The 22,783-nt window shown below is 47.4% G+C and overlaps 1 protein-coding gene across 1 annotated transcript in view; it reads right to left on the bottom strand.

The window, feature by feature from the left end:
- Nucleotides 1-22,783, bottom strand: part of ATXN10 (ataxin 10) — a 147,858-nt gene that overhangs the window by 92,748 nt on the left and 32,327 nt on the right. The window contains exons 3-6 of the mRNA XM_075553501.1: nt 17,885-17,967; nt 12,138-12,234; nt 9,688-9,846; nt 236-316 (exon numbers count right to left, since the gene is read on the bottom strand). Coding sequence (XP_075409616.1) covers nt 236-316; nt 9,688-9,846; nt 12,138-12,234; nt 17,885-17,967 — 420 coding nt within the window. The remainder of the gene's footprint in view (nt 1-235; nt 317-9,687; nt 9,847-12,137; nt 12,235-17,884; nt 17,968-22,783) is intronic.

Consider the following 22,783-nt stretch of genomic DNA (forward strand, 5'->3'; position numbering starts at 1 on the left):
GTTGCTGTTGAATGCGTCCTCACTGAAACATGGCACCCACCTCGTCTGCAGCCCCGCCCCGTGAATCACTGTGCTGCACCGTTGACCACGCAAGGAAACCTACCACCCACCCCTCAGCAAGCACTCGGAGACCCCGTGCCAATAGTGAACCCACCTGGCCTTTCAATCATGTGCACAGGACACTAGTCCACACGGAATCCCCCAACACTGAAAACCACGCTGGTTTCAGCCTTACCTTTCTTGGTTGCTCAGCTTAGCAAACATGGCTTTTACTAATTCCGGGTCTTTCAGAAAATGGTCCGTGACAACCAAGAACCTAAGAAAGAAAGGGGAGACATTTGGTTACTAAAAACACAGTCGAAAAGGACAAGGCATTATCGACTCAGCAGGCTTATCTCACACATCAGAAGACTATCATCTCAAAGGGTAGAGGGAAGTTTACCCACAAATTTTCATTATCAGCCAAAAGAATTGGATAACCCTCTAGCTATTTTTCTCAAATTTCACCTCTGAAAAATTTAATGCAATGATTCAAGCGTGCTCACGTGGCAGAGAGGGCCTATGAGCTTAATAGCTTTTATCTTAAGTTTTGGGGGAAAATGCATCACTGTAGTTTAAAAAGCAGAATAAAATTTAGTTACAAGATCAAGTACAAACAGAAAATCTATTAAACCTTTTTGGTGAGACTTTACCAATGAAATGGTCATCCTGATGCAAGGGGCTTAAGTGGAGAGCAAATGCCTTGAGAATGATTGGGGCAGGGAATGTATGGATGTGCTTTATACAATTGATGTATGTATATGTATGGATTGTGGTAAGAGTTGTTTGAGTCCCTAATAAAATGTAAAAGAAGAAAAGAGAAAAAAATGATTAGGGCAAAGACTGTACAGATGTGCTTTATACAATTGATGTATGTATATGTATGAACTGTGAAAAGAATTGTATCAGCCCCGATAAATTGTTAAAATGAAAAAAAAGAAATGGTCACATCTTCCCTTTTATTTGAACATGCCCCCCCCCCCCCGCCCACGGCAGGGACATGGTCTTGGTCCCCAGCTTGGCGTCTCGGGTTACCACACAAACACGCTTGCCGTCAAGCAGTGCTCTCCACGCCGCACTGAGAGATCAGCACACGGAGCGCCCGGAGGCAAAGATGACGGGCATGTTTTCTTCAAAGTGCCACTGTGACAACTAGACTGAAGCGTTTTATGAATTGTGAATCTCCTTTACCAGAGGGCAGCTGAAGGAAGGACCTCAACTCCAGCAGGAACGCCTGACAGCCAGGTCATAGTCCCACCAGGGCAGGGCACAGCACGCAGCGAGCCTGCTGCAGACACAGGAACCTGCTTAGCCGCTTATGAACAATTAAAATGGCAGTATACCGCTCTCAGACAGTCAGATGAAAGAGATTCACCACCACAACATGCTGGCCCTTCACAGACAGGCCAAATGGCCTCACACAGAGTGCACCTCTTGCTTCCGTCACGCCTAGAGCAGCTGACCACCATTTTGATGCAAGATGTCTAAGAATACTCAAAACTGTCAAACTGATCTCCCAACCAACTTAAGGTAGGAATGGACTATGGAACAAAATGGAGGTGGAGACACCAATGAGAACATCTCTCTCACCCACTGCATTTCCTCCTCCCTTGCAGACACAGTCAGGTGGCCAAGAGCAGGTTGTTATGTGAAAACCAGTAGTACGCAAAAGAGGCCGATGACTACATCACAGCACAACGTCGGGGATGGCTATAGTATTACATAATTGCCAAACCCCTGAGAATCCTAGCCAGGCCAAGCTGACACATAACCTTAACCATCCCAGCAGCGTCACTGGCACCTCAGCATCTGTCACTGCCAGATGCTGACGTACAGTCAGATAATAGATGGTTTACGGTCATAAACTCAAAATTCCAGATAATCAGAGAGTGGGTATCCAGCTATCAATACATGGATTGGTAGTTGTAGTTGTTGTTAGGTGCCGCCCAGTTGGTTCCAGCCCACAGCGCCCCTCTACCCAGCAAAGGCAACACTGCCCGGTCCTGCACCAGCCCCACAGCGGTCCCTATGCCCGAGCCATTGTTTCAGCCACGGGTCACTCCACCTATAGAAAGGTCTATTCTTCTGTCAACACCTGTATCAAGAAGCTTTCACTTTCCCCACTGAAGGGCCTTCTAGATCATCTTACTTCAAGAAACTGAGCTTTGGGGTGAAGTTGCAGTATCTAGTAATCTTCCTATTTAAGAAAAGAAAGAGGTTTTCTGCATCGTCACGCAGCAAAGGCCCATGGTGGAAATGGAAGAAACTGCATGGTCCTTTTCAAAAGGCTTGCCTGTTTCCCCTCTGGGTGTTTCTCCAAAGGGACGAGGGAGCAGGTGGGTCTAGAAGAGGTGAAGGCAAGGATGCCACAACCACTCCTGGCTCCAGCTAGCACGACACCCAGTCGTCCGCAGTCAGCAAGCAGCTTCTGCAGGGAGTCAGAGTCAACACTCTAGACTGACGGTCACACAGCCCCGCTGCGATTCCTCACCCCTGCCAGCACACGGCACACCAGCCACGGGCAATGCAGGGAGCCATGGAGTGGCGGCCCCATCAACCCTCATTTACACAGACAGGGGTGGGCTGGATTTGGCCCGTGGATCGCAGCCTGTCAACTCCCGTCCTGGAAGACCTAGATGGGCATGAGGACCAAGACAAAGGACAGGGCCTGGGGGTAGGGCCTGTTCGTTCTTTACACTATAGCTATAGATAAATCATAAACAAAATGCCCAGTTTCTGACAGTGCTCAATACAAGGAAGAGTGAAGAAATAGAAACTGGAGAGGGATGGGACACTATTTGAAAAGGCGCTAGGGAAGGGCTCTCTGGAGACACCAGCAGGCAAAGACTGAAGGGAAGACAGCTGTAAAGAGAAGGCAGTGGGAGGTAAGGTTCAGGGGAGGACAAACCCCGTGGGCATTAATGAGCAAGAACCAAGACAGAAGACCACAAGGTCAGTAGGCCCGCGGCCATGTATGGGCCCTGAGGAAACCACTGGAGGGGCTGTTTAAGCAAAGGAGTGGCATGATTCAGAGGAAAACTTTAAGAAGGGTACTCAGGCCAAGAGGAGAAGGCACTGCAGTGGTCTGTCTAGAGACGCCAGCCCTGGGGCTCTGTTGGCGGAGACTGTGTGAAGGGGTCTATCGTGGTGATGGGCTGATGAAAACAGGTGAATGGGAGCAAAAGAGAATCAGGGTTGACCTTTAAGTTCTGAGCTGGGAAGGTTCTAGAACCTCAGCAACTGGGCAAATGGTGATGTCGATTACTGAGTGGATACAGGCTGAGACAGCAGTTGGCTGCTCAGGTGTGGACATCAGAAGCTTGGCTGTAGCGTCGATAAACAGGAGGTGCCAATTAGAGGCATACACCAGCTGGAGGGTGAACATATGATGTCTGGAGCGCAGCAAGAGGTCAAGGCCAGAGATAACACTGGGAATCATCCACTTAGAATGTGGCATTTGACGCTGAGGCACTAGATGAGGTCACCCAGGGAGCGAGTGATGGCAGAGAAGCAGTCTGAGCACTCAATCCTGGCTTCCTCTCTGACTTCTGGCGGCCATGACGAACACGAGACCACAGGAGGCAAGAAGTCAGCGGGGCGTGAAACCAGCACAGGGGAAGAGCGGTGAGTCAAAGGTGAGGACTGATGGCATCTATGAAGCCCTGGGCCCATTATACTAACTGGGATCCACTATACCAAGAAGAAGAGGGCCCTCAGTTACGTAAGCCAGCCCATCAACTGCCCTGTGCCCTCCTGCTGTCTGAGCAGTGCACAATGTAACGTTTCATACATACTCTCCTGCCGAGGACACAGTAGCAACACTGAATCTTGCCAAGAGGCTCAGTATGCAGAGCAATGACCATTACGCTTATTTTGTCTAATGTCTGTACACTACTTAGCCCAACAGCAGACGTTAGTGTGCATAAAGCAAGAGCCATCCTGCAACCAAGACGATATTGGCCTTGGAGTGAAAATGTCGCATGGAAAGAAATGAGACAATTCAAGTGTTGCTAGGTGCCATCAAGTTGGTTCTGAGTCACAGAGAACCTGGATAAAACAGAAGGAAACTCCACCCCGGTCGAGCACCATCCTCCCAATTGTTGCTTCTGTCTAAGCCTATCCCGACAGCCACTGTGTCAGCCCAGCTCAACCAGGAGCTGTTGCTTTTTTGCCAATTCCTCTACTTTACCGAGCATGATGTTCTTCTCCGGGGACTGGCCTCTCCCAACAGCATGTCCCAAACTCGCGAGACAAAGTCTCACGATCCACACTTCTAGGGGTCACTCCGCCTGCCCTTCTTTCAAGACACTCGTCCTTCGTCAACACCATGATCCAGAACATCACCTCTTCCCCGGTCTCCCGTCGTCACGGTCCAGTTTGCTCATGCATGCGAAGTGACTTGGAAAGACGACGGTGCGGGTTGGCCTTCAAAGCGCTATCTGCTTTTTAACACTTTGAAAGAGGCCTTCTGCAGCAGACTTGCCCAACGCAAGAAGTCAAATACAACCAATGAGATCAACGCTTTATTTACGATTATAATGTTGCTTTTATTGTGTGGCCCTCCTGTCTGTCCCTGAAAATTACTGAATATAACTAACTCATGACATAATATAAATGTTTAAGCCTTCAGAACCTGGCTTCCCATCCTGTCTCTGCTAGACAGTGTTTGGGTCGCCTTGGTCAAGCTGGTTTACCGCATGGGGGGTCAGGTTCCTCGTCAACAAAAGGTGGCAAAATATAATCCACCGGAGGTAAGTTAATGTGGAAATGAGATCACACAGGAAAAGCTTCCATCTCAGAATCAACAAATCCCTCCTCCCTTTCCCCTAACGTGTAATTCAGAACTGACTCCCACCTATGTACCAATGCAACGTTACGGGCCTGCAGAGTTAGATGGACTCCCGCGCCCTCATCCCCAGGGTTATCTGAGAGCATGAAACAGCTTCCAATCCTACAGACTGAAGCCAGCCGAGCCTTTCAGAAGACTTCTACTCCAATCATTCAAACTGAGGCGTGCCAAGACCTTCTCGCCTACGCTTTCCTGTGGCTCTGGTGCACCTGGCGGCACCGAAACCTTCTTCCTCTCTACGGAAAATAAAACAAGAGGAAGGCAAAAAAAAAAAAAAAAACCAGACCTGTGGGCTGTGAGCTCGTGGAGTTCTGCACTGGCTGTGAGTGACTCCGCATTGTTGGGGAGGGTGAGCAAAGTGTGGGTTTTCACTCAGCTGAAGCGAAGGGTCGCTATTTAACACTGACAAATAACAATTTTCACTATTGACTCAATGCTGAGTTCCTCTCACCCAAGTCACGCACCTCGGCACCTGGGCTGGCTTCTGACATGAGTCAGTCACAGAAAGTTCCAGTCTTCTTCCTCTCTGAAACCCACTGGGTGAGCTTTGCTAACTTGAATTCCAACTTTCCTGAAGCAGCTTTTACACAGTGTCCACTGTGAGCCAGTGGCTATTATCCCATGCTGTTAAAACACTGCACACACTTAAAATGTAGATCCAAGCTAGCTAACAAATGTGGCAGATCCGCACAGAAGTCTTTTCTCGCTAAGCGATGCCGATGGCTGGTCCTGTGGTGTGGATGAAACGCTTCACCACGATGGAGATGTTCTAACACAAGCATGTTACTCTGATGTACCAAGTTCAGCGTTGGGGAAAATTTAAGTTTAAATACAAAGACATGTTCACAAACATGACAGGGCTTCACTGTGTTCATGGAAAAATTCCATTATCTTTTCGTTCCACTTTTACGTGAATTTTTGAGGGCCCCTCATTAATAATTGAAAAAAAACTACGTATAAGTTGAATAGACCGATAAAAGCTTACACTGAAGTAGGTCAAGTTCCTCATTCTGCTGTGAAGAACAAGTGAGATCCCGGTGGCCCCAGGCTCACAGGGGCCTGGGACAAATCTGTGCCCTAGCCACACAAGAGGGGTACTGACACAAAAAATGACTTTACGGACAACAAAAACCAAAAACCCCAAACTCGCTGCCACTGAGTCAATTGATGACCCCACAGTGACCCACACAGCAGCCAGAACTGCCCCGTTGAGTTTCCAAAGTTGTCCGTCTGCATGGAAGCAGACGCATAAAGCACTATGCTACCTGGGCTCCTGCTTCTGACATCCTTTCTTGAAGAAAACCCTAAAGAAGACTGGACTATAAGGGAAGTTCCTGAATAGATTCAGGGCACATACAAAAAGTCAACAGCCAATGTGAAATCGCTAAGGAGAAAGACTGAGAACATTCCCCCTTGAAATCGGAACAAGACAAGGGTGCCCGCTCCCACCACTTATATTCAATATTGTATTAGAAGTGCCAGGAAGAACATACGACAAGAAAAAGAAATAAAAGCTATCCAGGTTGGAAAAGGAGAAGTAAAATTATCTCGACCCATAGATGATATGATCCTAACTATGAAAAAATCTCAGAATATACTAAAAAAAAATTCCAAAGCTAAAAGAAGAATGGAGCAAAGTTGCAGGGCACAAGGTCAACAAACAAAAATCAGGTGGATTTCTATATACCAACAACGGAAAACCTGAGAAAGAAATTAGGGAAGCAACTCCATTTGGAATAGCTCCTAAGATAATAAAATACCTAAGAATAAATATAACCAGAAACATGAAAAATTTATAAAATAGAAGTATAAAACATTGCTAACAGAAATGAAAGAAGATTTAAGTAAGTAGAAAGATATTTTGTGTTCATGGGTTGGAAGATTTAATATTATTAGGATGTCAGTATTATAGAAAGTGATCTATAGATTCAACATAAAACTCCAACAGCCTTCATAAATTTGTAGAAACTGAAAAACCAATCCTCAACTTCATATGGAAAGAGGTCTTGAAACGCTTAAAAGAAAAAGGGACTGAAAGGGAAGGCCAAAGTAAGAGGACTCACGTTTCCTGATTTTAAAACATACAACTACAGTAATCCAAACAGCCTCGCACAGGTATTAACAACAAACACAGACGCACAGACCAATGGAACACAGTAATGAGGGCAGAAATAAGCTCATGCATCCACGGTCGATTGAGTTACTTAGTCCATTCAATTGGGAAAGACTCCCACATCAGAAAAACGAAAACAGGACCCATGCCTCACACCATGCAAAACGACGTTCAGAACTTCAAGGAACTACCTCAAAGTATACAAGTCTGAAAGAACAAGCAGGGCAACACTGGCCGAAACGCCCTAGCTTTCAACAACAGTCTCTGACAAAACAGCAGCACAGCAGCAGAGATACAGCGGGCTTTGGGAAACGTGTGTCCAACAGCACATACAAAAGAGTGAAAAGAAAAGCTTCAACTGAAAGAGTGACCACACGGCAGACATAAGCCTAATGGACAAAAGCTATGTAAAACCTTGACAACAAAAAGGGAAACAATCCAGTTACAAAGTGGGCAGAGGACTTGGACAGAAATTTGACTCCAAGACCATTCGAGTGGCCAGCAAACACATAAAGGCCACCTGTCCCCAGCTGTCTTCAAGATGCAAAGATCAACAACAAGGAAAGCTGTCACACTTTCACTACGAGACAACAAACTACGAATGCTGGGGAAGATGTGGGAAACCGAGAGCCTCAGCCATTGCTGGTGGGAATGTGAAATGGTAGCATCGCTGTAGAGGCAAGTGAGGTCACTCTGCAGAACAGAAACAAAATAACATTTAAAAAATCCACAATAACTGTCACCAAGTCGACATCGACTTATTTTGACCGTATATGACAGGGTAGAATTGCCGATGAGTTTGAGACTCTTAAAGCTGTTTAGCAGAGTAGAAAGCCCGGGCTTGTTCCCTCCGAGTTGGCCGGTGGTTTTGAAATGCCGGCCTTGGCAATCACAGGCCCGCGTTTCACCACTGTACTACCAGGGTTCCATTTGCAGAATCTCCTCCTGTTATTATTTTCAGGTAAGTTACACAACAGTGAAAAGTTGAATTGGCAAAAGTTGTGTGACTGATAAATTTTAAAATGCATAACAGATTAGCTGCTGGGCCTACTTATATACAACCAAAATCTTTGTGGGGGTTGGTGGCTTGGTCTGGAGGTTTGGGATAATGGTTTCATGTTACATCCCAATTACCAAACTCGAGCTCCATGCCATCAAGCAGGGCAGAACTGACCCTGTGGATTTCCCAGTTATTCTGCCTAATCGTAGATTCAGTGCTTTAGCTCAACTTCTGAGTTCATGGCAAAATGCCTGGGGCGGTCTTAAACTCCTCCAAGTGAGCAGCAGGCCACAACAACTCGTCTCTATTTATCTGGAGCAACAAAGGGAGGAGGCGAGACAGTCAGGACTAGGAGAAGGATATGGTTCGTTTGGCTCCCTGCCCCTCTGGCCAACCGCCTCCTTGGCTGTGAGAGCAGAGAACTGGAGAGTAACTGGCTACCACTGCTGAGCATCTTGAGCAAAGAGTCTACTGAAGAACCCTGGTCCAAAGGAGGAAATGACAGGACAGAATTTCACATTCTCATGGACCTAGAAGGTGAGTGAGCCCTGAAATGATTCTCCCTGAGTTACACTCTTCAAACCCTAGGCTTCTTAAAACCACTCATTGGCTTAAAGGTGTTCTGAACACTAAGCTCGATGAAGAATTATCTACATCGGAGTCACTGTGCTCTATGAAGGACTATCTATAGGGAATCAAACGGACAACAGATTAGGCAGGAACCTTGGGGGGGTGTTTACGTAACTGGGGAGGAACAACTCAGAAGAAGAAGGTAAGAATGGCTGCGCAAGCTGAGGACTGTACTCAACAGAACTAGATCTGACACTCAGAAACCGGCTGGGTATAATCTAAATAACAACTTATTAAAGTTTAAAAAGAAAACATGCTATGAATCTATGAAGAAGACCTCAAGTGTATCTTACTAAGGCAACAAAGTCCATCTGAAAAGCTACATGCTGTATTTTTCCAACTACATAACATTCTGGAAAAATAAGACTCAGAATGCGAAAAGATCAGTGGTTACCAGGAGCTCAGAAAGGGGGGCAAGAGGGGGTGCACAGGCCATTGTGAGGGCAGTGACTCTGTTACGCCAGCCTGGAAGGCTTGGTGAGCAGCCCAGTGACTGCTCCGCCCAGGACTCCCTGAAGAGTCCAAAGACACCCCCGCCAAGACACACCATAAATTACTCATGAAAGACCAAGAGGGAAATCTTGCAACCAGCCAGGGAAAGGCCACAGTAGCTACAGGGAGAACAACGTGAGCAACACTGACTCTCTCATCTCTATGAGCACCCACAAGGCACCCATTATCCTCTCATCTTCGATGAGTCATCAATTGCTGCCACAAGGGCCGAATCTGTATACCTGGAAGGGACTTTCCAACTTTGCACATCACGTTTTCAAATATCCTCCTCCTACTTCAAGGCCCAACTCAAACTTCCTCCTCTCCTCCTCTCCCACAAGGAACTTTACTGATTGTCATTCTGTGTTCAAGATCAGCGTTCAGATTGGTACTCGCGGATCCTGTCTCCCCAAGCCTGTCAGCTGTGAGGGTGACCACGAACAGTCTGCGTGCACACAGCAGCATACAGCAGCATGACAAGAATCTGGTTTTCTGAGAGAGGAGCGGCACCTCTGAGCAGAGGACAGGTGCTAGCAAGCACGTCTGTCAGGTGTAGATACTCACGGCCACTCTGACTCGGGCTGCATTTGGTGGGCTTCGATGACCCCGATGGCGACATTGAGGTTCTCCTGCAGCTCGCGCATGCGCTCCGCATTGAGGGTTGTGAACATGATCATCGAACAGTAGGCCACAATCTTTTTGTCATGATGGTTTAAGCAAGTGCTTCAAAGAAAAGAGTTACAGTCTTAGCCCCATTTAGCAACATGATGAACTGTGAATACAACATCATCATAATCGTCTCATGAATAATTCAGTACATGCTGACAAATTTTTAAGACTTTGATAAAGGATAACAATACTCTGAAATGGACACATTATATATGGTAAGAAGATCTCATATAAAACCAGACACAATTACAAATATTCAATATTAAAGTAGTGGAAACTGAGGACTTGGGGGGGGCACAGGGATTTAACTCTCAGAGAAAAAGACTACCGTATGTACTCAAGTATAAGAGGAACTGAGTATCCAACGAGGCACTTAATTTTACCACAAAAACGGCATTTTAAAATGTGCTAAGAAACTTGGCTTCTACACGCGTATATACGGTAAGTTGGTATCTTGATAAGGCAGGAACATGCTCACTCTCATTAAAAAGAAAACTCAAAAGATGAAAAGTGGTAACTCGGTGACTACAGACCTCCTCTAACTGAGACAAGAGGCAGAGAGCCCACAGCAATCAACAGACTGGGAGTCAGGAGGCTCCGTGAAAGCCACGGCTAATTCTCCAGTGTCAATTACATTTTGGGCCATGCACTTTGACAGGATTTTTCCCCCATTCAAACTTCTAACCCTCTTCTGAGCGGGGATATTCTCCTCACATCACAGACAAGGAACGTGGAAACTGAGGCTCCGAGAGACTGAGTATTCTCCTCCCAGGGGCACAGAACCAGTAGCTGCCACAGCTGGAATGTGCCTGCGATGCGGCCTGTGTCTCCCACACGTCAGAAGTACAGGCGCATCATCCCCTGTGATGTTTCCCGATACAACAAAAGGTCTGCAGTAGCAAGACTTACTCAGCCTGTCTCGTCAGCCCTGCCTGAGGAGCAAGGGAGAGAGCACAGGAAAGCGCCCGGGAACAGTTCAGACGTCCCTGACTGCCCCACGCTGGCTCAAAGGCCTCACCTCTGTTTTTCTAGGATGCCGGAGTTTGCTGCACTGTAGTGGTTCGTTTAAAAAGAGCCCTGGCAGCGCTCTAGAGGAAGTGTAGGGTTGCTAACCACAAGGTCAGCAATTCAAACCCACTAACCACTACCTTCCAGGGGTCATGTCAACTCCAAGGCTGTGCACTTGGGGGGCTTAGGGTGGGATTAATTGCTAGACCATGATATGCTGGTTGGCCCCTCCCTCTCTCCCCCAAAACAAGGAGCTAGGAATTCACCTCGCTTACCTCTGGGCTAGAGTGGACTCAAGGGCCCACGACCACCGCACTGAACGTGAAGTATGGTGGATGCCCAAATGCGTTAAAGAGAAAACCAACATCCACTGAGCCAAATCCATAGGAAGACGCCTTCAAAATGCAGTAACTGCTCTTTCTGAAGCTGAAACCCTGTCATTATTTTCTTCTGCCTGGTTCATTATTAACGTAAGAGTAACAGGTATTTATATGCCCTCAACCCTAATTATTTTGCAAGATCTTGAGCACCAATTACAGGCTACAGGGCTAGAAGTACCAAGAGGGCCCATCTGGCCCTAGCCCCATTCTGCCTCAGTGTGGCATCTAGAAAGAGAGGAGGCTGTGGCCCCAGGGAGAGCTTGGGGATCCAATGCTATGTCAATTACCTGCCATAAGCTTCAGCGCCCTCAACAAACAGAAAATGTCAACTCCAGGCACTTGGACAATAGCTGCTTCTACCACCACTGTCACCAGTGACTGGCAAAAGATCCTAGCTAAGCAGCCAGTCCTTCCACGCCTTCCCTGACTGCTGTTTGCCTGTCTTGCCTCCATTGCCTGCTGCCCTGGGCCTCTGGCTTAATTCCTTATGAACCACAGGCTGGCTGTCCACCAACAGAAAAAGTACCCCACTCCAATCCAGCTAGGATGGCGTGGCTACTCAAATCTTACCTTTCTTCACACCCAGAGCACTGTGGTGAGCATATCCCAAGGCGCTCAAACACTAGACCAATGAACTGCCCAGACTCAGTCAGAGCTCCCAGGTCCTAGGGTGAAGGTCTCGTCTTGTACTTTCAGTGTAATTATTCCTATGTTCACTGAAGGAAAGCTCGCGACAGACGTACAGCTCAGTGAACTTCTCGTATGTCTACAGTGGAGCGACCCCCACTGTAATCACAAGGGAACACGCCCCACCTTCAGATGCCTCCCTCGTGCCCTCTCCCAGCACCTCAGAGCGACCCCACCCTGGCTCCTGCCCCCAGAGGTTAGTCAGGTAAAGGGGGCGGGGGGTACCAGGACCTTCTCGGCACTCAGGGAGATTCGGACGGGCATACTCACAAGAAGAGTTCTGGGAACGCGCGCGCCCACACAGCAGACTGGGACTCCTCATTCCGCGAGGCGACGTTGCCTAAAAACTGCAGGCCGCAGCGGAAAGCTGAGGACAGACCAGAGCAGAGCAGAAACGAAAGCACTGTGAATAAAATCACGTTCTGGATGCATGGTGAATAAATTCATCTGGACACGAAACAGTCCTGTTAAATGGGGATTTTTTTTTTTAAAGTACGGTGTCCCCTTTGCTACAATGTTAGTATTCAGATGCCTCGGCAAATCAAGACACATTATACGATGTTCAGTAACTTCTAAGACAGTTAATGTAGACACATATACACCTGTGGTGTACATATGGAAACCAGTGGCTAATCTATGCATAAAAGGAATACAAACTCCCAGGAACAGACAGTGACTCTTGGACTAGATCTCAAAAAAACCGAACGACACGCTATTTCTGCCACACAGAACTAAAACAGTTGAAATAGTGCAAGTTAAATAATGGAAATAAGACACTGGGCAAGTGCCAGCCTAAACAGGAAGTCACAGACCAGTTAAAATTAGACATAAGAAACATTACAGCCAGCAGCATTACTGGAGTTTGGGGGGGGGGCATTTCCAGATGATTCCTCAGTATCATAAATGATGAAGTGCTCAGTGGCAAGCCAAGAGGCTGGCAGTTGAAGACCATCCAGAGACAGCGGAGAAGAAAGGCTAGAGACTGACCTCTCAAAGGTCGCCCTCTGACAGCCCTGTGGCACAGCTTTCTCCTGCCGCCTGCATCACCCAGAGTCAGGGTGGGCAGCGAAGTTCTTGATGCTTCATGTGAACCACGGTCTGCATGTTCCACAGGCAGGCTGGCAGGAAAATGCTCTAGCTGCTGCGTGTGCTGTTGAGTTGACTCAGCTCCGCCTCAGAGAGCCTGGATGTCATGACGACCCAGGAGAAGATGGAGACACAGAAAGTCCGTGTGGGCCCACGTCAGGCAGCCAAAACTCAGAGTCAGCCTGCAACCACACTCTGATGAGCGAAGAGAGTGAATCTTTTGGCCATTTCTTACTAGTCAGGAATGCTGGCTACAAAAGTAATAGAACTCTGTACTTCATGGTAAACAGATACTGCCTCCAACCTGAGTGCCCACTCAACCCCACCCCCTTCCCCAGGATGACCCCATGCCAACTCTCCCACCCCCCTCTGTCCACCACCACGGCTTTGCCCTCTGAAACCCAGGACCGTGCCTGGGTTAATACTGCTGCTAGGGCAGGAGCCTAGGTCCTGCGAGGGAAGAGGGCATCTGTGGAACTAGACACCAGCATGAACACAGCACCGAAAACACAATTCATAAGGTCACAGCAGAATCCTAGCAAAATTCACATTTACTGTTGGCTAGGTGGATGATCTCACTCAAGCCATAACAACCATGCAACTCACCACCATCAAGTCAATTCCCACTCAGGGGGACCCATTAGGAGAGAGAACTGCACCTGTGGGTTTCCAAGGCTGTACATCTTTACGGGCGCAGAAGCCTCAGCTTTCTCCCAAAATGCACCTGGTCGTTTACAACTGCTGGCCTTGCAACTGGCAGACAATGTGTAACCCACAGACCACCAGGGCTCCTTCAAGCTGACCGGGTAGCCATTAATAAGAACTCCATGGTCCAAATGTCTGGACCCAAACTCAGAGGTCATTTGCCTAAGGTTATGGAGTCTGTAAGCCAGAGTACCAGTGTGGCCAAGAGGCAGTTCCGGACCAGAATCGAGGGCCTCACGAGCAACCAGAGATCGACTGCAGGTGCCAAGAAGGTCTTTCCCTGAGGAAAGGGCTTCCCGCCCCGATGTTTCAAGAAGGCATTTTAGGGACCAGTGGGTTGCCATTTCTCAGTCTCGGCTTTCGTAACAACAACGGGAGAGCCTGCTGCTTGAGGCCCCGAGGGGTCCTGCCTGAGTGCAGCACAGGCTCCTAGCAGATTCCAGAGGACCAGTGTGTGACATGTCCGAGCTGTTCTCTCAGGGGGGACATAAATGCAGCAAGTGACCCCCAAAGAGCTGAGACGCTGCCACCACAAATCAAGACACTGAAAGAAGACATGTTATCATGGAACCCACAGAGCAGGCCACAGAACTGACAGGCACACACACAGACCCAGGCAAGCATGTCCTGGGAGACAACAAACAAAACCCAGAGGGTGAGTCTTCCGCAGACAAAGCACAGAGGCCAGGACGCTTCCTCTTTGACTTTTGTTAGTTTTTAAAATCATTTTGTACTAAAATTACATAAAGCCTTTGAGGGAAAAGAACTTCATTTTTATTCTACTAAGACATCTTGTGGTGCGGTGAATTACTTGACATGGCTCTTCCACCCAGTCTGACTGGACCCCACCAGATGCCGAGGCAGACCCCGCACGTGGGGTAGGTCTCCTCTTTTCCTGAGGGGTGGGGTGAGAGAAGGTGGAGGAAGATGCTGATTGGATGAGATGGTGCAGCTGGAGCGATGGTTAACAAGGGTCGCCGTGCACCCTGACTATGAGAACGTGGGGTGCTAACGTGGGAGCCAATGGGGATGTAACAAGCGGTGGCAGCAACAGAAGATGGAATCCGCTCCATGGAGAAAGGCCCGGAGGGAGGTGCCTGCACACTGAAGCTCCTCGAGGCAGGGTCGGGAAGCTGTGGCACCTGGCAAATGGCACAGGAAGGGCAAAAGTGGAACCAAAAGCTGATGGTAGAGTGGGTGGCTAGCCGCCCAGCCCACAGAGCAGTGGGTGGAGTGGCTTCAGGCAGAAAAAATGACTTACAGAGCTGGGAAGGTAGGTCTACAGACACATGGGAACTCGGAGCGGAGCACCTTTGGGCTGAGGCTTATGGTGGAGAGAAGTGTTAACAGGGCTTGGGGACACTTGCCAGGCCCGGGGCTGAGAGAGGCCTGCCTGAGGGCACAGCTGAGGACAGGTTGTGTTGAACAAAGAACTGTGCCTTGGGCACTTTTGATTTGGGGACTGCAGCCTGCTAACTTCTCTAATAAATGCATGATCATTGAGTGCTATTATCTGTGAGTTAGTTCTCTGGAGCCACTGCAGTGAACCAAGAACAAGCTGAGAGGTAAAGCCCCGAGGGAGGGGTGGCTGTGTCAGACAGGGTGGTAGAGGAGGAGAGAGTGGAGGCTTGTCTGACCCCGGTCTGCCTCCGAAGAGTCTGTCTTTGGGCTGATGTGGGAAGTATCCGGGCCCCTTGTGAAGTCTGAGGCTGTCAGAGGACGCCTCTGTGACATTCCCACGTGCCTGACATTTCAGTATTTTAGAATATTAATCCTCAGACGATGCTTGTAACTTTTCAATCAACACACACAAAGGTCAACAACAGAAGTAGTTCTGAAAGTCAACGGACCCGACAATTCATCAGGCAACAAAAAATTAGCGCTTTGAATCAGAACACAATTCTGAAAAGGAAAGGTTTGAAGATGCCCTGGAAGCAGAGTGAGCACTCCAGACAAGGACAAATGACAGTTTATTTTTACCAAACCGGTTATCAACCGATCTTTATGTAAATAGTGCAAACGTTACAACGCTCCTCAAAAATGCCAACATTATTTTTACAGATTAGCACAGAATAAAAGCCAAAAACAACATCAATAACTCAATTAAAATAACTCAGGCTTGTGTTTATATAAATTTGATGAGCATAATATATTCGTCACACCACTGCAATTATTCCCTGAAATAATACTCTAACTATTATTTTGACGATGTAATTACAGTTCTTACCCGAAGGGTAGTAACAAAAAACTGGCATAGACACCCAGCTGGAAGTTCACCTAGAATAAGGCTCTCACAGAGAGACTGGGGAGAGAGAGTCAGCGCTGCTTCAGGAGACAGAACGCGTGTCGCAGGTTCCCCGTGCTGATCCGGCATCACTGAATCCAAATGTCACTGTTTATATACAGATAAACTAGAGGGACTTCATGAGCTCCTTTTTTCAAAACGGAAGTCAGAAATATCATTTAACTTCCACTTTACATAAGACATGCATCCAACTTCAGCAATAATACACACATCCAACTCTACCCATGAACACACATCCTCTCCTCAACAGTCAGACAATTAAAACCTTAATGCAGACCTACATAAATAAGGAGCCAATCTATGTTCATCGATGGAAGGTCAAGATTGTTAAAATGGCAACTCTCCCAAAGTTGATCGAAATAACCCCTACCAAAATAGCAGCTTTAGAACAATGTTTCCCAGGAATTGACTTATTTATCAGGTGATCAAGTAAAAGTCCTAAACCTTTTTGAGAGTGATGAACAAAAGTGAAGGACTTGCACTTCCCAAGTCCAAGTGGAAAAGCTATTGTCATCAACACAACGCGGAAGCAGCAGCACAGCCAAAGAGACGAAGGGACAGACTCAGCCAGAAGAAGGCCTGCACATTCACTTGTCCAAAAGGACACACAGGTAACCCAATGTGGGGCAAGAGTAGGCTACGATGTACCTGGACCACTGAACATCAGCACACCCTCACACCAAACATGAAATTCAAAGAACATGAAACTATACTAAATACAAGTATGCTAAATAAAAGTGGCAAACAGAACTTTTAGGAGAAAAACTTTGTGACCTTATGGGCAGAGTTCTTAGATACAACCCATAAAAGAACAAACTGGATGGCCTGGGATTGGGTGCAAATGAGCACGAGGGTCCCTTTGTGAGGCAACGGTCTGAGACTGGATTGTGGCGATTTGTGCACGACTTGGTTAATTTACTGAAATCCATTCACTTGTAGACTTAACCCCCAAGCAAACCCACTGCCATCAAGCCGCTTACCACTCATCGCAAGCCTACAGCACAGAGTAGAACTGCGCTCATGGGTTTCCAAGGCTCTAACTCATTAAGGCCACAGAAAGCCTCCTCTCTCACACACCCAGAGCAACTTGTGGGTTTGAACTTCTGACCTAGCAAGGAGCAGCTCAGTGCACTAGCATGAGCTAGTCCAGACTCCTTTGTAGACGATGAAGGTGATATGGGACTGATATAAAATGTGTCAACGGATGTAAATTGTGTACGTGGTGTTGAAGATGCCTCAGCAAAGCTATTAAAAACTAAATGGACAGAACAGCAACCACCTGAGTTGGCATCAGTTTCCGTACCATCAACACACTGTCTGGACAATCTGCCCCGACTGGTGAGAGGGGGTGGTACTAGGTGCGTCCAGCCGGTGTGACTCAGCGAGCCCAGTACAACAGAACAGTCACGTGCCCTCCCGCAGACGGGCAGGTCTCAAGTGAGAAGTCAGAGGGCTTTTACTCACCAATGACAGGATGGCTCATAAAGCCTTTCTCTTTCAAATGTGTCATTAGATCACCTCATTGCAGCGGAAAAGAGAACGGCAGCATTAATACTATGGGGAAAGGCACATTCGGTTTGTCATACTTGGTAAAAATTAAATGTGCGCTGGTTTCCCTGGGGTGCAGTGCTTAGTCTGAGAAACCCAGAGCTGCAATTCTGCCCTGCCCTGTCCTGTCGGGCCACTGAGGGTTTCTGAGGCTGTGGCTCCAGATGGGGGTAGAATGCCTCATCTCTCTCCAAGGTACAGACTGGACAAGGGAGAAAGGAGAATGGCTGAAACTTACCTTTGTGTCAATTCCTTAATATTTCACTGATGAAGTTTCCCTGTCTCATGAAATACAGAATGTGAGCTTTCCACTCAAAGGCCTGATTTTTAAACCCTCTGCCAGCCCAGGAGTAAGCATTGCACTGCATGTTACCTGTCAACAGGGATTCCTGCTCCGTCTGCAGCTCACGGAAAAGAAGAATCAAGTCAACAGCAACAGCAATCGTATCCAGGTTTCTGGGTTATAGTTTAAAAAAAAAAGAAAAAAGTTAAATACATTGGTGTTCTTAAAACTGCGTTTCAAAAGATGACTCGATAAAGGGTACAAAGGCTGCTGGGTTAACAGTGCCTGGGGTTGGCTGGCTAAGTCCCCCAAAGACGTCCCGTGACTCTTTCACCTTTCATGGCAGTGTCGTCTCCATGGGTTACACTGTTCTTATAGGAGGATGTTGGGTGGGTCTGAAGCAGAGAGGAGGAGGAGGACAGGCAGAAGCTGAGCCTCGAGAGAATGAAGCTACTGCTGGAAAAGAGCTGTGGGAGGTGTTGTGTCAACTTGGCTAGATCAGGGTTCTCAGTGTCTCGGCAGTTTTTTAAGAGAGCTCCCTGCCGCTGAGTTGATCCTGACTCACAGCAACCCTAAGGGGCAGAGCAGAACTGCTTCACAGAGTTTGAGTCTAAATCTTTACAGAAGTAGATGGCCTTAGCTTTCTTCATCAAGAGCGTGTGGTGGGTTCGAACTGGTGACCTGTGGTTAACAGATCAATGGGTTAGCGACTATACCACCAGAGCTCTCTGGTTTGGCCATCAAGACCTAGTAATCCCTCATGATGTGATCGAGCACAATGACATTAACTTCAGAAGAGGCTCTACTGTGAGCAGTCAATCTGTTTTAAGATTACAGAATGGGATGCGACCCCTCACTCAGGTCACAGTCTGATCAAAGATTGAAAGGAAGTGTGCTGAGGGCGTGGCTGACTTTCTATATAAGTGAATGCTGTGGAAAAGCCTGCTTCCTTTTCCCTGGATCCTGCACCTGGCTCACTAACCTCTGGTATTGGAGTGTGAGCCAACACTTGCCATTGTTGCCTGCCCTGTATTCATTTGCCTCTCCAATCCCAAGCCTGACCTACTAATCTTGGCTTCATGCATTGCCTGTGGTCTTCCATCAGCCGGGAAAACCCTCTCGTTTAACATCTGACCCATGGACTTGAAACCTGCCTGGACTCAGACTGGTTGACTTCTACAACCATGTGGGCCATTTTCTCCATAAAAACGCAAACGCACACACAGAAGTGTCACTTGACTGGGCTCTCTCTAAAAAATCCAGCCTTTTAGAAGCTGAAAAATATGAAGGAACAAATTCTCCTGTGGAGTGTCTGAAAGGAACGAAGAAGCCCTGACAACTCATTTCAGATTTCAGAATTCCAGAACAGTAAACTAGTAAGTGTGTGTTGTTTGACGCCACTGGGTTTACAGTGACCTTGTACAGCTGTAAAGGGAAATGGATGCCGAGTCTGGTAGCAGGAATGGGATGCTGCTGCAATCAAGACCTAAAAGCGAAGTAATTATGTTGAAACTGTCAATGCGGAGAACTGGCAGAATTCTGAGGTGCACGAGAATAAAAGCTTAGATTGCCTTGAGCAGTCTGCTGGCAGACACAAGGATGCGGAGACAACAAGAAGCGTGTGACTGGAGTGGGAGGAAAGGCCAGTGGCAGAAAGCCGAGCTCGAGTGTGCAGTGCAGTTGTGCAGAACAGTCAATGTACAATGCAGGATGTTTACCTGCAAACGTTTCAGAGCAAAATACAGAATAAAAGGGCAGCCTGGTTTCTTCGCTGAAAAGGAGCCAGTCAATGATGGCCTGGGTTAACTCCCAGTCTGTTCCTATCTCAGAAGATGCTACCACCGGGAGATGCACTATCAGGAAGGCAGGCTTCGAAAGGCAAGCCGACCATGTCGTCAAATACCCTGTGCTCACTCCCCAAAGGATCAGAAGGTCCCAGTACTGATCACAGGACTCTTGCTGTGGATCAGGCATGCGACTCTTGAATTCCCCCCCCCCCCCTCACACACACACACACCTCAGTCACCTCAGCGTACACCAGGAATAGGGATGGGATGGGCCAGGCAGGAGCTGTGAAAGACTGTCTTGTCGAACGCTGGAACGCCTAACACCTACAGGCGGCCTGCAAGGAGTTGGAGGCTATCACAGGAGCGGACACGCTGCTGACTTGGACCCAAAGGGGCAGAGAAAGGGAATGAAAGAAGGCTGTCAAATTCAAAACTTCCACATGTAAGAAATAAAACTAGTCTACTGAGAACGTATGCTAGCCTTTAAGAAAGAGGAAGGACAAGACAATGTGCACAGAGTGGAAGGCCCAGAGCACGGGACCCCAAGTATAAGGTGACCAGACGTCTGATTTTTAACAATTTTTTCCACATCCACGGCGTTTTTTAAAAGTCCCGAATTTTGGAAAGAATTTCCGACAAGCTAGGGTACACGGTTTTCGGCTGCCATGTGGCTATTTCGCCAGGATCTGAGTTTTATCAATGGTGTCCTGCTCGCGTCCCGCTTTACCAATGTTAAAGGTTAAGACGCCTCACAGTACGTGCAGGCCCAGAAGCCTGGTCGTTTGCACAGGTGGATTCCGGAATTGCTTGACTTCTATTTCCCTTCCTTTCCCCCTTTTGAAGGAGAATGTTGTTGGCTGAACTATCTCATGCCCGTCTCACATGGTAATATGGCAGCAAGGAACTTGTTTGCTGATGTAACCGATGAAGAGGAAATTTGCCCCAAGAGGGATCAGAGTCTCACTCACGATTTTTAGATGATTTAGGCAATGGGGTTGGTGCACTTGACCTAATAAGACTTAGACAAAATTTTAGACGTGAATGGATACAGTAATGAGTGAAAATGTGGGGACCTGGGGATAAGGAACTCTGGGGGCAGAGTGGACTGAGTGCACGTTGGGCTGCTGAAGCAGGGGTCGATGGCTCAGACACACCAGCACTCTGGGGAGAAAGATGAAGCTTGCAGCTTCGCTGAAGATCTACAGTCTCAGAAGCCCACAGGGTCATTTCTACTCTGTCCAATAGGATTGTTACAAGAACGGATTTGATGGCAATGAGTTTGGGGTGAACTTAGGAGGCTGGATGGCACTGTAGGTTAGGCATTGAGCTGCTAACTACAAGGCTGGTGGTTCAAACCCACTCTGCTCTGAGAGAGCAGGAGGCAGCTGTCTGTTCCCATAAACACTGACAGTCTAAGAAACTATATATAGGGTCACTATGAATCAGAATCAACTCTATAGCAGTGAGTTTTGAGGAATGTGGGATGGGATTGAATATTTTTTTTGAATATGGGACAGACGGAAATCTCTGGGAGCCCAAGGACAGACTGTGATAGGCCAAATAATGGTCCTCCCAGAGGTATGCAGCTCCTAAGCCCCAGAACTTGTGACTGTGTTGCCTTAATGGCCAAAGAGATTGTTTAGACGTGATCAAGTTAGGAACCTTGAGATGGGGAATAATTCTGGATTGGCTGATAGGCATAATGTAATCCCAAGGGTCTTTTTAAGAAGGGTCAAGGGACTGGCAGATGTTACACTGCTGGCTTTGGACAGAGGGTGCAAAACCCTGAGTCAAAGCAAAACCCTGCAGGTCTCTAAAGATGAAAGGGCAAGGAAACTTCTCCACGAGAGCCTCCACATGCAAACACCCTGCTGATGCAGTGACACCTAGCCAGTCACTACAACTCCAAGATAATAAATTTCTATTGTTGTAAGCCATCAAGTTTGCAATAATCTGTCCTAAGAGCAACAGAAAACTAATCGTTTCCTAGTTTCTGCACTTCTCTCAATGTCAATTAGAATCAAATCAAGATATCCAATACTAAAGAATGCTCATTTGAATGGGTGAAATTCCAGAAGCCCGTGGTAAGCCTTAGCCCTAATGGAAAGAGCCTACCGGGGCAGGGGGTGGGGGGGACAGGGGCAGTGGCACATGGCCAGGGCCCTCTCTTCCTCCGACAAGGCCCGGTGGTCGGAGAGCCACTGCATCTTCTCTCTCCTTCCGTCTGACTGGTGGCAAGAAGTTTCTCAGCAACTGTCTCCCAGCAAAGAGCCTGCTCCGCCTTGCTCTCATGCACGAAGGGGTTCCCAAAGGCAAATGGCTGGTTTCTGTGTGGCCAGTAAATTTGGAGTGGTTTTAATCAATTTTAAAGGTTGGGGGGGTGTTGGGGGGGGTCCAAAGAGGACCCTAATTCTATGAAAGATGAAAATTTCATCAAGACCCCATTTCTATGTTCAGAAAATACAGATTTATTGGAATCCAGCCATATTCATTCATTCATGTATTGTCTATGGCTATTGCTACAATGCAGGAGTTGAAAAGTAGCAGCAAAGATCTCTAGGCCTTCACCGAAAAATATCCAACCAGCCCTGCAGAGGGGATTAGGTTACATGCAGAGCTAACCACTTTGAGTTATTTTCTGGAATTTCATATGACTCAGATTGTTTGCTTTGCTCTATTACACCCTGTTCCATCTACCGTTGGCAAAGTCCAGCCGAAGCACAACACTCAGACAAAAGATGTAAAAAGATCTTGGCCCTAATGGCATCACCCTGTTGATTAACATTTTTAATAGCTTAAAATAAATACCAGAAAAATGTACATTGGTTGCAATCTGAACCATGACCAGCTTGGAAATGCTGGCTTCAGTTAAGGCTGGCCACAAAGTCCTTAGCTAGAATTTTTGCTATGCTTCTGACTAGAAAATGTCTTTTCCCCTGATGACGGCCCAAATGGCTAGAATTGCCCTCTGAAAATCAATAGTGAATAATAATACAACTCTACACAGTAAGAGGCAGAAAATTAAGCACCCCTTTTAAGTGTTTATTTCTAAACCCACCATAAAGTGCCTGCAATAAAGATATCATGACCTCTATAGAAATCAATCTTGGCCCTGATGGCCCAGCCAGGGATAGGTGATATAAAAGAGGATATTATCATTGTAAGAGTGGGTATTATTATTTGTCCTATTGTTTATTTTTAT

The sequence above is a fragment of the Tenrec ecaudatus genome, chromosome 6, assembly GCF_050624435.1.
Source record: "Tenrec ecaudatus isolate mTenEca1 chromosome 6, mTenEca1.hap1, whole genome shotgun sequence".
NCBI lineage: Eukaryota > Metazoa > Chordata > Mammalia > Afrosoricida > Tenrecidae > Tenrec > Tenrec ecaudatus.